Below are 13,706 nucleotides of genomic sequence, written 5' to 3' on the forward strand. Positions count from 1 at the left end.
CTTGTTGATTGCTTGAGCTGTTCATTCTGGCAATCTTCTGCTGTTCAAGATCCTGTGCCTCAAGCTTTTCAATAAACTGTCCAATCGACAATCTGCTAAACTCTCCAGAATTTTTTAAGATCATCAGATAAGTACCCCATTCTTTCTGTGGTAAAGCGTCAGCTAGCTTTTCAACCCATTCTGCTGGAGTTTTAGTAATCATCAACTGAGACATGGTACGCACAAATGACAATATATCTCAATGAGAGTCTTTGTAGTTTCACCAGGCATACTAGTAAACAACTCAAACTCCTTTTTCAGCAAAGATGCTTAACTCTTGAGCATTTCTGTACTTCCTTCAAATTTCTTCTTAAGTGCTTCCCAGATCGAAAACGCACTCCCATCATGCTGAAGCAAAATAAATATGTCTTCTTTGACAACTGGTTGTAGAAGACTGATCATCATTTTCTCTCCTTTATAACTGTCTCTCTCTTGGTCTGTGAATTCTGAAATGATTTTATCAACTCTCAAAGCAAATAGTGGTCTAACATATTTTGTTTCAATACTTTCCCAAGCTCTCAAATGGTTTGCCTGAACCTAATTCTCAAAACGATTCTTCCATCCATGGTACTCCTCAATTCCCATAAGTTTCGGGGGTTTTTGCAAAGTTCCGGTTTCGTTTTCGTTTTCTAAGTTCATGTTTTGAGCAATAGCAGACGGAGTAGTCGAAGATGTAGCAAACGCGTTATAGAACTCTTCTTCCATGATTAGGTAAAAGTCCCTTTTCAAGCGGAATACCCTGTTCAAGCGGAATCAAATTTTCAAACAAAATCCCTTTTCAAGCGGAATACCCTCTTGAAGCGAAATCACCAATTTAAAGCGGAATCAGTACAGTTTGGAGCGGAATAACTGATTTCGCTTGAACTTTCAAGCGGAATAGCAACTTTGAAGCGGAATCAGACTATTTCAAGCGGAATCACTGATTTCGCTTGAAAATCTCAAGCGGAATAACACCTTTGAAGTGAAATCAGAAAGAGCTCGTTCAAGCGGAATAACCTTTTTAGTCCATTTTTACCACTTTTAATCCAAATTTTGTTCTGAAACTCTCAAGGGTTTGTTAAAACACAGTTTTACACAATATGAGAAAATGAGCCGATTTTAACCGTGAAAAGTTGTTAATTTTAAAAAGAAGGTGTAGAAAACAGAAATTTTAAGCTGAATCGGTAAGAACTCCTCCTCCTGAGCTCTGATACCACTTGTAGGATCGGTTTGTGACCCAAATGAGTCAATCAGAAGAGCTCTTGATCTGTTTTCAGAGGCGGAAACTAAGAAACAGACTTGAAAACAGCTTGAATTCACTTTAATTTGCCTTATATATTGATTTCAATCAGATTACAATCAGACGGCACTTCGGCAGTACTTCGGTACTGGAAGCATGAACAGTTACCTATGATCTCGCTTGAAAGGCTATTTATAGAGTTCTGATTTCGCTTGAACATGCTCAAGCGGAATCACTTGTTCAAGCGAAATCTCTTGTTCAAGCGAAATCTCCACAATTAACCACTCAAGCGGAATAACATCACTTGATTTCGCTTGAAACTACCATGAACACTTTCAAGCGGAATCAACCTATTTTACACCTAAAACTTCTATTTTCTCGAACAACGTGCCCTGATCTAATCAATCTAGTACAAGACTCGATACAAGACGAAGTCGACAGATGCATGCACCAACAACATCATTGTGACATATATACATTAAAAGCGAAGTAATCGGGTAATCCAAATCATTGTGTTGTGCATGGTTCGGCCAGTTTGGTTATTATCCTCAACCGAAGCCGAAACCAAAGTCAATGGTTAGTCTATTTTATTAACCAATCAGTTTTCGGTTAATCACTTCGATTTATTTGGTTAGATTGACAGTTTTTGGTTCGGTTCACTTAATTTCAGTTAATAGCAAAAACCAAACTTCAGCTAAAACTTTTGCTTAGAAATATATGAAATTGAGATATAAATACATGAAATGAAAGTATAAATATATGAAATGGAGATATAAAATGTAAAATATATGATAATATGAATGATTCGGTTAAGCTAATTTTGGTTAAATGAGAGCACAAAAAAATTGATAACCAGTTTTTGGTTAATTCGGTTTTCAGTTTTCAGTTAATTCTGTTTTTGGTTGATTTCAGTTCGGTTTCGTCTGTTTTTGTTTCATTTAGGTTAACGATTTAGTTATTGCTCACCGATAACCGGTTTTGGTTAATAACTAGTAATAACGCGCGATGCGGCAGGAAACACGGACATTGCCACGGTGTCCATTGTTCGGTTGGATAGATTATTATCCTCAGTCGAAATCTATGTCATCGATTAGTCTATTTTATTAACCAATCCGTTTTCAGTTAATCGGTTTGTTTTATTTAGTCAGATTGATGGTTTTTGGTTTGATTCGTTTCGTTTAGTTAATTTTGGTTAAATGAGGGTACAAAAAATCGATAACCGTTTTTGGTTGATTCAGGTTTCGGTAAATCAATTTTGGGTGATTTCGGTTAATGATTCAGTTATTACTCACCCTTAGACATTGTTAATCACGTAACATATTAATTTTTTAATTAAAAAACTATAGTAATACTATACTCAAATTAAAGAGAATAAAATAATCGTTTAAATGGTGTAATTTTACAAAAAATCCTAGGCCGTGGGGTATGGGGCGGGACTTTTGGCGTGGGTTGGGGTAAAACACCCAAGTCACCACCCCGGGTGGGCTTGGGTTTGTGGCGTGGCCCTTGGGGCTTGGGTTTCAAGCCGGGCGTGGGGCGGTTTGGCCAAGCGAGCTGGCGGACTCTGATTTGCTCACCCCGCCACGTCAGGCGGGTGTTTTAAATTTTGAAATTTAAAATTCAAATTGGTCCCCCCATCCCCCCACATTCTATAACCGCCACCCGGGTCACCCAAAGGCCCTATATATTGCAACCCCAACCCCACCGGTCCCCCATCCCACGAACCAAACACCCACTGTCGGTAACCCGCTACCCCGCTGGCCCCCCCATCCCACGAACCCAAGAAGAAATGGCATCCTGGACCTGTCAAGAAGAAATGGCATCCTGGACCCGTCAAGAAGAAATGGCACTCGTAACAAGCGTCGTCGACGCTATGAAGGGATGGCCACCGGGCCAAACAAAATATTGGGCGGAAGCGTTTACGGCCTACCGACAAAACGTCGGTAACGACCGCCACAACCTCAACGCGTGCCAACATAAATGGCGCGAGCTACGGCCCAAGCTCGAGCGTTTCAAAGCTTACTACGATGCGGTTCCCGGTGGCGAGTTAAGCCACGAGGACCGGGTGGCGGTGGCGAACATAGAGTTTCGAGGCAAGGAAAACAAGGCGTTCGACAAGATTGACCTTTTTGAAATTTTTTTAACACTTTAGGTTTTTTTATTTTGTAATTTTTAGAAATTATGTAATGTTTAGAATTATGTAATTTTTAAAATTTTAATAAAGTTGTAGGTTTTTTTATTAATGTTGTGTGATTTTTAATAAATTTTTGTATTTAAAAAAAAAAAACCATTTATGCCACGCGGTTCACCCAACCCAAGCCCAACCCACGCCCCGCCATACCCCGCGGACACGTAACCCGGCAGTGGGCTGGCTCCACGGACACGTGTCACCAAATGAAATTATTAAATTAACGGTATTTAATCACTTGACATTATGTAGATATTAAACATTCTGGATAATGACTGAGTATGTTGGGCTTTAATCACTTGTACACTAAGGCATCATCTACTTGTACCTTTTAATCCATATGTCAATACTGGCCAAGACAACTATCGAAACGTTGACAAAAGTGAGTAGGTCGTCACAATACTTTTGGATTTTTTTAAAAACATTATAGTTTTTAAGATATGACAAGATTACGTAAAAGAATGTGTTTGTTGTGGAGGAAAATAAGTGTAACTAATTACCTATAATTATGTTAAAACTTAGTGATTTAAGTGTAATAAGATGGGGGACTAAAATATAATTATTGTTTAAAAGACCAATTTACCCTTATTTTAAGAGTGTATTTATAAATTAAAAGAGAAATTTTATTTGTTTTGTATCAACATATAAATACTCAACCGACTATGGTCCTAAAATTCCATACGAACTAGACTCAGAAAAGTAAATATAAAGTTACAAAACAATAAATGTAAGATTAGACATATTGAAGCCTACAATACTTAAATGTTGAACAATTAGCTCAAAAGTTTTTTTATCATACAAAAATTAGAACTTAGAAGCTTTTTTTAAGGTGTGAATTATTCACGAATGTTGGGAGCTCTAGCACATATTGTATTTATGCGGTTCGCGCTAGAGAGCACCCTCGCACAATAGATCTCCAATTCAAACCCCTCAATAAAAAACCCCTATCATTCAGACTTTAACCCAAGACCTAGAAGGGAAAACTCATTCAGACCTACCATAGGCAGAACTTAAATACATGTGACCACCGCTAGAGGAGTAGTGATGGTTAGAACTTGAAGCATTCTAATAATCTAATCTCCGAGTCTAGTTTTGCATTTGGACCTTTCTTTCTCCCCAACAGGTTCCGGCATTCGGCCTGTTTTTACTTGGGCTTAAGCCCAGTATTTGAAACATCCAAATATCCAATAGATCAAGTATTTTGTTTTTAAACATAAAATACTATAAAAAAGTATTTTCATCAATATCTTTGATTAAAAAACAGGTCGATGTTCTAAACAGTTTAGACTAAACTTGTACATCTTTCATTGAAAAAACGATATTCGTTTAATTAGAATAGTTTTTATTAATTAAGAGAACAAAAAGTTTTACATATAATTTAGATACTAAAAATCAATGATTCAACTCGGCCAGTTGTTTATATATAAATAAACATTAAAACTCAAAAAAAAAAAAAAATCTTTTAATAAACATCTGAAAATGAATTTAAAAATATTTTGTAATGTATTAAATGACTTATTACTTATTAAATCAATTCCATATAAATAAAATCAACTCCCAAAGTTGAATAACATGATAATCAGATGTATTACATAATTACATAGATGTATCTATATAAATTTTATGGTTGGGGAGGTAAGGGTGTTCAAAAAAATCCATATTCGAAACTAAATTCGAAATATCCGAAAATCCGTATTCAAAATATCCGAATTTTCGGATTTGGATATGAATTTAGATAATCCGAGTTTTCGGATTCGAATTTGGATATTGATTTCTAAAAATTTCGGTTTAGAGGCTCGTTAAAAGGGCTAACCGGTTTGGCTAAACACTCGTTGAACTTTGACGTATTTTCCGTTTAAACACTATTAAATGTTTATTGATAAGTATTATAGGTTATACTTAGTTTATACTAATGAGTTTAAACATGTAGACTTTCATGTAATGCCTCACTTTAAGAATGTTTGTTTTCAAGTCTCGGGTCGGATCAAACCAAACATATAATTTCATGCAATTTTACATGACCGTGGCTTTAAGTCTTGATGACGGAGGTAGCCCAAGACCAAATAAAATGACTTAGACACATTAAAGCTTAAAAGGTTAAAAGGTTCAAAGGTTGAAATCCGGGAGTTTAGATAAAATAATACGTGAACAGTAGGTAGTCACATCTCTGATTACTTCACCAACTTACCCAGCTGCAAAAGTAACACGAGTCCACAAAGCACAGCCTTTTATCCGCAGGTCAAAAGGCTTTAACCCCCAAAAGGGCAAAACCCCCACTGCAAGCATGTTCACTAGTCAAACAGTTTCCTCCTTGAGCTAAGGCTTTCCCTATAAATGTGACACTTCATTAAGTGTGAAGGGCATTCGAAGATCAGCTCTGATTCCTGGCGAATCTCTGGTCATTGTTCTTGAGCACTTGCTTCATGCAAGTCACCTTCTTTCACATTCAACACACACATATTCCTTTTGCTCCCACATCCAAAGCTGAACACATTTCAGTAGAGGATCTCGAGCAAACAACAAAATCAAACTAGTGAACCTCTCTCCACGTCTTGCAAACGTGGGGGGACCCTGCGACCTGCGTTAGGCAAAACCAAACCCTTCAAACCTTTTGCCTAACTAGCCCAGCTACTATTCTTGGTCCATTATTTGTTGCATCAACAAGTTGGCGCCCACCGTGGGGCTACGCCACTAATTATCTTCACCAGACCTAGTAGTGTAGCTCCATTTCTGTTCAAGAACCAGCATGTCGGAAGGTGAGTCTCCGGGGGAAGTAAACCAAGTCCCTCGTACTTCTACTCCGAACACTAGCCAAACTCCTGTGGTTATGTCGACCTCCATCTCAACACCTGGAAGCACTCCTACTGGAGTGACATACCCCGAGTTTATCACTTTCCAAACGCCAACACCGTCTCGTTCCGGAGTACCATCTCCCAATGTTGGTGCCTTAAACACTCCTTCACGTATCGATCTTGCACTTGAAGGAGTTGCTAAAAACTTTCTTGAGTTGATGTCTCTCCTCAACCAACTCGTGAATAGAGAACGAGACAAAGGAGTAAGGATCCGTCTAGACTATGACGAGCCAGAACCGTCAATATCTCCTGGACCTCCCCCTCTTCCTTTTGCAAGCTCACAGCCAACTACTTCAAATAATGAGGCTAGACCCAGCAATCCTCCTCCTAATCCTAACCCATATTTGTACACGAGGTCAGATCCAACATCTTATCCTCTTTTTTCTTCCCAATCAATTGCAACCGGTGCTCCCTTGGGGCACGAGTTGACTTTGGACCAACTCTTGCAATCTCCAGTAACAAACCTTCCACCCTCAGCAACTACTACATGGGAACAAGCCCTCTCAGTGCTTCCCTTGGCACGAAGTGCCGTTATGAGTACTCCTTTGGGGATAAACTGCTCAGTTGCACCTGGAAGCCTTCAAGGCTTCAACCTTATGCCCTAGATGATGGCCCAGATGATGGCAAGCTTCCCGTGGCAACACTTCATTAATCAAGTGTTAGCCACCCAAGGGAACAACCATAATAATGGCAACGCATGAGCAAGAGTGGAAGAAGATCTGGCCAAGCCCTATAAACCAAGCAACTTGTCATGTTTCTCCTAGCAAATCGCTGATTATGATTTCGAAACGAAGATCAAGATGCCGGCCCACATCAAAACATATGATGGGACTGAAGACCCTGAAGACCATCTTCAGATCTTCACCGGTGCTGCTAGGATTGAGAAATGGTCAAATGCTGAATGTTGCCTAATGTTCATGCAAACCCTTGTCGGATCAGCCAGAATTTGGTTCAATGATTTACCTGCCCAAAGCGTTCGGAGCTTCGATGACCTTAGCAAGGGGTTCCTGGCCAATTTCTCCCAACAGAGGCGATATGTTAAAGATGCTACAGTAATCTTCCAGATAAAACAAAAGGATGGCGAGAACCTTCGAGAGTTCATAGAAAGATACAAGAAGGAAGGTCTGACACATGTAGGGGCAGATGAAAAGATGAGAGTGGCCGGTTTTATGAACGCCATTACGTCCAAATATCTCACAAGAGATTTCAACAAATCTCTACCCAAGACCTTGGAAGAAGCTCTCGAAAGGGCTGAAGCCCACATCCGGGGAGAGGAGGCAGTAGACATTAAAGAACAAAGAAAAAGGGGATCAAGCTGGCGAGGCAACAGCCCAGCTAGGAAAAGGGGAAGCTTCCATCCCTATGACAGACGCCAAAAGGGTTCAGAGCGGCGAAGGTCTGAAGGCCGGAACCCTTCCAGCAGGGAAAAAGGCATAAGCTTCACACCCCTTACCAAGACCCCTCAAGAAATCCTTGCAACGGAAGAAGTGAAGCAAAACTTCCGACCTCCAAGGCCTCTCCCCAAAAGTAAAAGGAATGAGAACTCCACCCAATTTTGTGAATTTCATGAAGAGAAAGGCCACCATACTAATGATTGTTCCAGCTAAAGAAGAGGATCGAAGAGGCCGTCAAGTCCGGGGAGCTTGCTCACTTAGTGAAGGGGGTAAGGGACAAGATGGCCGAAGGGAAGAGCAAGGAAGTTAACATGGTGGATTTCGATGGAAAGGTTCCTCATAAACGACAACGGTTGGAAGCTTGGGAGCTTCAGTGTGTTTGTTTCCCTCCAACAGAAAAAGACCCTCTTTCAAACCCTCTTGTGGTTGAGGCTACTGTGGGAACATTACAAACAAGCAGAGCATACATAGACACTGGGGCTGCCACTGAAATCATGTTTGAGAAGTTCTTCAACCGTTTGAGCAATGAAGAGCGTTCAAGGCTTCAACCCTCCGGGACCTCCAAAAAAGGTATTGCCGACATACCCCTCAAGCCTTTAGGGCAACTAACCCTTAATGTCCATTTCAGTGAAGGCCATAAGGAGAGAGTCCAACCTCTCACATTTGTAGTCATCAATATACCTTCAAACTATGACGTGATCATAGGAAGGCCGGGGCAGTATGCATTCTACATGGTTGTTTCTGTTAGTCATGGAACGGTCAAGTTTCCTACCGAGAGAGGGATTGTAACCCTTCAACCTACCCAAGAGGCCTACATGGTTGAAGGTGAAAGTCCCAAAAGCGAAGAAGACAAGCAAATGCTAGTCATAAACCCTAAGTATCCTGAGCAGAGGATAAGGGTTAACCCAAGCCTTTCACAAGAAACTCTCTCATATCTTGAAAAGCTGTTGTGCATTAGAGTGATGTCTTTGCTTGGTGCCCGGAAGTTATGACAGGCATCCCTCGAAGCATTGCTGAACATGAGTTGAAAATACCACCAGATGTCAAGCCTGTTGTCCAAAAGAAACGGAGTTTAGCACCCGAAAGAAGCATGGCTGCATGTCAAGAAGTTGAAAAGCTTGTATCAGCTGGAATTCTCCCAGAAGTCAAGTATCAATCCTGGGTTGCAAACCCAGTCATGGTTCGAAAGCCCGATAATTCTTGGAGAATGTGCATAGACTTCAAGGATTTGAACAAGGCTTGTCCTAAAGATTGTTACCCGTTACCAGAAATTGATCTTAAGGTTGATTCCCTCACCAGTTACCCTTTCAAGTGTTTTCTTGATGCTTACAAGGGTTACCATCAAATTCTCATGAAGAAAGAAGATGAAGAGAAAACTGCCTTTCACATGGACAAGGGGATCTTTTGCTACCAAAAGATGCCTTTTGGCCTCAAAAACGCGGGTGCAACCTACCAACATCTGGTTGACAAGGCCTTTGCCAGTCAAATTGGTAGAAACATGGAGGCATATGTCGACGATTTGGTAATCAAGAGCAAAACGGAATACCAAATGCTTGACGACATCCAAGAAACATTCAAGAACCTAGGGAAAGTCAACATGAAGCTCAACCCTGAAAAATGCTCATTCGGGTTCGAAGAGGGAAAGTTTCTGGGACACATTGTTGGAAAACAAAGTATAAAGGCCAATACGAACAAGGTGAAGGCTGTTCTTGAACCTAAGCCACCACGAAACAAAAAAGAGGTAGAAATAAATGGGAAGCTTGCTGCCCTGAAGCGTTTTACCTCAAAATTGGCTGAAAGGTCTTTGCTTTTTTCAAAACCCTCAAAGGCTGCTCTGACAAAAAGGATTTCAAGTGGACCGAAGAGGCTGAGGAAGCCTTCAACCAGATGAAGCAACACCTAGCTTCACTCCCAGACATTGCAGCCCAAGAAACGGGAGAATTGATCTCTGTATACCTTTTAGTTGCTGAAGAAGCAATAAGTGCGGTCCTCACCATTGAACGAGACAAAGTTCAGGTACCCGTTTATTTCTTCAGCAAAACTCTAAAATTAGTAGAAATCAAATATCCTCCCTTGGAGAAACTTGCTCTAGCCCTAGTCCAAACGGCTAGAAGACTTCGAAGGTATTTCCAAGCACACCCTATACAAGTGGTCACTGACCAACCTATTAAGAGTGTGCTTGAAAAACTAGAAAACTCGGGACGATTAGCCAATTGGGCAATGGAACTAGGTGAACATAACATCACCTATGTCCCATTTAAAGCCATCAAAGCTCAAGTTTTGGCTGATTTCATTGTAGAAGTCCCAAAGCAAACAATCACTGAAGTAAACACAGCTGCCACTGACCCTCAGACCTTGAAGCCTGGAAGCTTTTTACTGATGGGGCTTCAAGCGTTGAAGGTTCAGGGGCCGGGCTTATTCTGATCAACCCAGAAGGGTTAGAATTCACGTATGCTCTTCGATTTAATTTTCAGACCACCAACAACGAAGCTGAATACGAAGCGCTGATAGCCGGCTTGAGGTTGGCTAAAGAAATGAAGTTTGAAAAGCTTGAAGTCTTCACAGACTCGTTGCTAGTGTCAAGTCAAGTGAACGACAGTTATGTTGCAAAAGAGCCAAATATGAAGAAATACAAGGAAAAATCCAAGGAGTTGATGAACACCTTCCAAATGTGTACCATCAAACAAATTCCCAGGTCTCAAAATAAGAAAGTTGATGCTCTAAGCAAATTAGCTTCTCTCACCTTTGCCCACCTCACTAAAAAGGTGTTGGTAGAAGTGTTGAAAACTCCATCAATCGAAGAGTTGGAAGTTCAAGACGTAATCACCGAAGAAGGTCCCAATTGGATGACTCCAATCAAGAAATTCCTTAAAAATGGTGAATTACCTGCTGATCAAATAGAGGCTGAAAGGGTTAAAATCAAGTCTAGGCAATACGTGTTGCAAGGCGAAATCCTCTACAAGAAGGGTTACCTTGCACCCTTGCTAAGATGTGTTGGTCCCGAACAGAGCCAGTATTTGGTCAAAGAGGTTCATGAAGGTATATGCGGAGCTCATTTTGGACCTTGGGTATTTTTGGCCCTCCATGCACCGAGACACAGCTAAGCAATTAAGGAAGTGTGATTCCTGCCAAATTCATGCACCAGTCCCAAAGAATCCCAAGCATGATCTTGTCCCAATAACCTCAGCATGGCCATTTTATAAATGGGGAATGGACATCGTTGGCCCATTCCCGCCAGCCAAAGGTGGAGTGAAGTTCTTGTTGGTGGCCATAGATTACTTCACCAAGTGGCCTGAGGTTAAACCACTTGCAAAAATCACGAGCAAACAGATCATTGATTTCGTTTGGGAAAACATCATTTGTCGTTATGGATTACCGGGAGTGCTTGTCACCGACAATGGAAAGCAATTTGCTGAGAAGCCTTTTAGCATTTGGTGCAAAGAATACAAAATCACTCAGGTTTTCAGCTCAGTGGCATATCCACAGTTAAACGGTCAGGTTGAAAGGATGAATCGAAGTGTAGTTGAAGGGATCAAAGCCAGATTGGGAAGGTATGAAAACAATTGGCTTGAAGAATTGCCAAGTATTCTATGGGCCATAAGAACAACCGAAAAAACAAGACACAAAAGAACACCCTATAGCTTGGTATTTGGATCTGAAGCCGTGATTCCAGCTGAAATAGGAGTTGTAACCAGAACGAACCATCAACATGGATCCCGAAATAAACCAAAAAGGGACCATGTTGAACTTACAACTCCTAGAGGAAGCACGGGACCAAGCTGCAATTCAAGAGGCCAAGTACAAACAACAAATGGAAGCTTACTACAACAAAAGAGTCAAGAATGAACGTTTCAAGTCAGGAGATCTGGTGCTTAGAAACAATGAGGCTAGTAAAAAAGAGAACCAAGGAAAACTTGGCCCAAAATGGGAGGGGCCATATACAATCCTTCAAGTACACAAGGGTGGATCCTATAAACTAGCAGACTCAGAAGGTAAAAGGCTTCCAAGACACTAGAATGGAAAAACCCTTAAGATGTTCCATGTGTAATCAAGAAAGATTGGTTTGTATTTCACAAAGTTGTATTTCAAGAGTTGATCACCTTTTGTAACACAATATCTCTTGAATGAATGAGGATGTTTTATCAAATTTGTCTTTCTGTCCTAAAATCAGGTTGAGAACCTAGCAAGAAACTCCATGGCAAGGGCCATGTAAGGGGATGAGCTCCCAGGCCATATCGCTCAATATGTTCAAGGGTTGAATGGACCTATATAACGGGTGAGTTCCTAAATCAATACAACTCCATGAGACTTATAATTAAAAAACAAAGTTGTCTCATAGACGGGTCCGAACAGCCTACACCAAATGTTCCTTAAGCCTTAGAAAAATATCAAAAGCAGGCTTACGAAATCAAAATAAGGAAAAGAATGAATAGGATAGGTGCTATGTCTTCTTGTTAAAAATAACAAGGCTAAGTGACTACAACACTGAACCCTTTAAGGTATGAAAAACATAAAGACAATACAAACCCAACAAAGACAAAACCACAAGGAAAAGAAGTAATCTAAGGATCATGAACAAAAAGATTACACATAACCCAAAACTCAAAAATATAAACCAAGTCATGAAACTAAAGCATTAACCAAGTCATGAAACTAAAGTAGTAATCAGAAGCCTCGAAGGCTTCAAGCTACATACATGACAACCAGAAGCCTTGAAGGCTTCAACCTACATATATGACAGCCAGAAGCCTTGAAGGCTTGAAGCCAACCAAGCTGCCTTACCAAACAGACACAAGCATAAACGACATAACACAAGGCAAATAGTAAAACTTAGTAGCATAATAAAGGAAGCCTTAAAAGACTTCCAAACATCCAAACAAAGTTAAAACAAGCCCTAACGACTTGTAGACTTAGAAATTGTTCAAATGGCCATACAGGCCTAACCACAACCACATAACAGGAACATTAAGGGTTCCTATGAAACCTAAAATTGTTTAAGTTAACATTACAAATCATAAATTGTTTTCAACGGTGCTAACAAAGCTACGAATGTCCGTCAAGCATCAGCAGGAGGCTTGGAAGCCCCAGAACCATCACTTTTAACCTTCTTTGCTTTCTTTGACTTCTTAGCTTTCAAGCCACCATCACCACCCACTGCCGAACCTTCCAAGCTCGCATCCTTGGAAGCATCAGGTCCTCCTGAAACGGTATCTTCACTATCTCCTAAGAAAGACCGCTTTCTTGAAAGGGAGCCGAGGACTTCAGCACAAACATTCTCATTAAGACCATCCGGTTTTAGTTCCTGCAAAACAGAGAGGGGCTTACCAAAACAAATAGAAACCTGATTAACATACGGGTAAGTCAGCCTTTCCATCTGCTCAACGGAACCCTTGAAGACCTCAGAAGCTTCAGGACGGTATAAGGGAGACTTTTCTAAAGGATGACCAGACTCATGTAACTTGTAACCGGCAATGAGACCTTGATGTTTCCCCAAGTTGAGCAATTTGGTATATACCTCTCCAAGAGCAGAGTTAAACTCCTTGGAGTGAAGAAGGTAAGTAACAACTTGCTGAAAACCTTGCTCAATAAGCCATTGGTTATCACCGGTGGCTTGAGCAACCAAAGACTTCAGGCCTTCCTTCTCTTCATCAAAGGGTCTCTATTGAACAGTCAAAGCCTCCCTATCAGCCTTTAGCTTCAACCGATCGGCTTCAAAGCCTTTCTTGAGATCATTTATCTCAATTTCGTGCCTTCATGTCAACTCACCCACCTTCTTGACCCAAGCCAGCTCCTTCTCAGAAAAACCATCAATTTCTTTCTTCATAGCAGCCATAGAGGCTTTCATCTTCTCCTTCTTCTTGGAAGCTTCCTCATACTCCCGCATATACTTTGCAAAACGGGTAACACCTTCAGCCAACAAGGCTGAAAGGTTGCAGGAACTTAGCATCATTCTAGAAATAAGATGATCAGCCTCCATCTCAGAAATAGCACTTCGAACACCAGGAGGAGCAAAA

The 13,706-nt window shown here is 40.7% G+C and overlaps 1 protein-coding gene across 1 annotated transcript; it reads left to right on the forward strand.

The window, feature by feature from the left end:
* The first annotated feature begins 9,912 nt into the window (after nt 1-9,912).
* On the forward strand, nt 9,913-11,538 carry LOC110893418. Its single transcript, XM_022140529.1, has 3 exons — nt 9,913-10,092; nt 10,167-10,731; nt 10,838-11,538. The coding sequence occupies exons 1-3, from the start codon at nt 9,913-9,915 to the stop codon at nt 11,536-11,538; spliced, it is 1,446 nt and encodes a 481-aa protein (XP_021996221.1).
* The last annotated feature ends 2,168 nt before the right edge of the window (nt 11,539-13,706 follow it).

This window comes from Helianthus annuus, chromosome 12, assembly GCF_002127325.2.
Source record: "Helianthus annuus cultivar XRQ/B chromosome 12, HanXRQr2.0-SUNRISE, whole genome shotgun sequence".
NCBI lineage: Eukaryota > Viridiplantae > Streptophyta > Magnoliopsida > Asterales > Asteraceae > Helianthus > Helianthus annuus.

Bases quoted from the DNA above. Each gene is read 5' to 3' on its own strand.
- LOC110893418 (XM_022140529.1), top strand. From the start codon at position 9,913: ATGGAACTAGGTGAACATAACATCACCTATGTCCCATTTAAAGCCATC. The intron at 10,093-10,166 runs GTTCAGGGGCCG...TTTAATTTTCAG, and splicing joins TGGGGCTTCAAGCGTTGAAG to ACCACCAACAACGAAGCTGA. The intron at 10,732-10,837 runs GTATATGCGGAG...TTCATGCACCAG, and splicing joins GGTCAAAGAGGTTCATGAAG to TCCCAAAGAATCCCAAGCAT.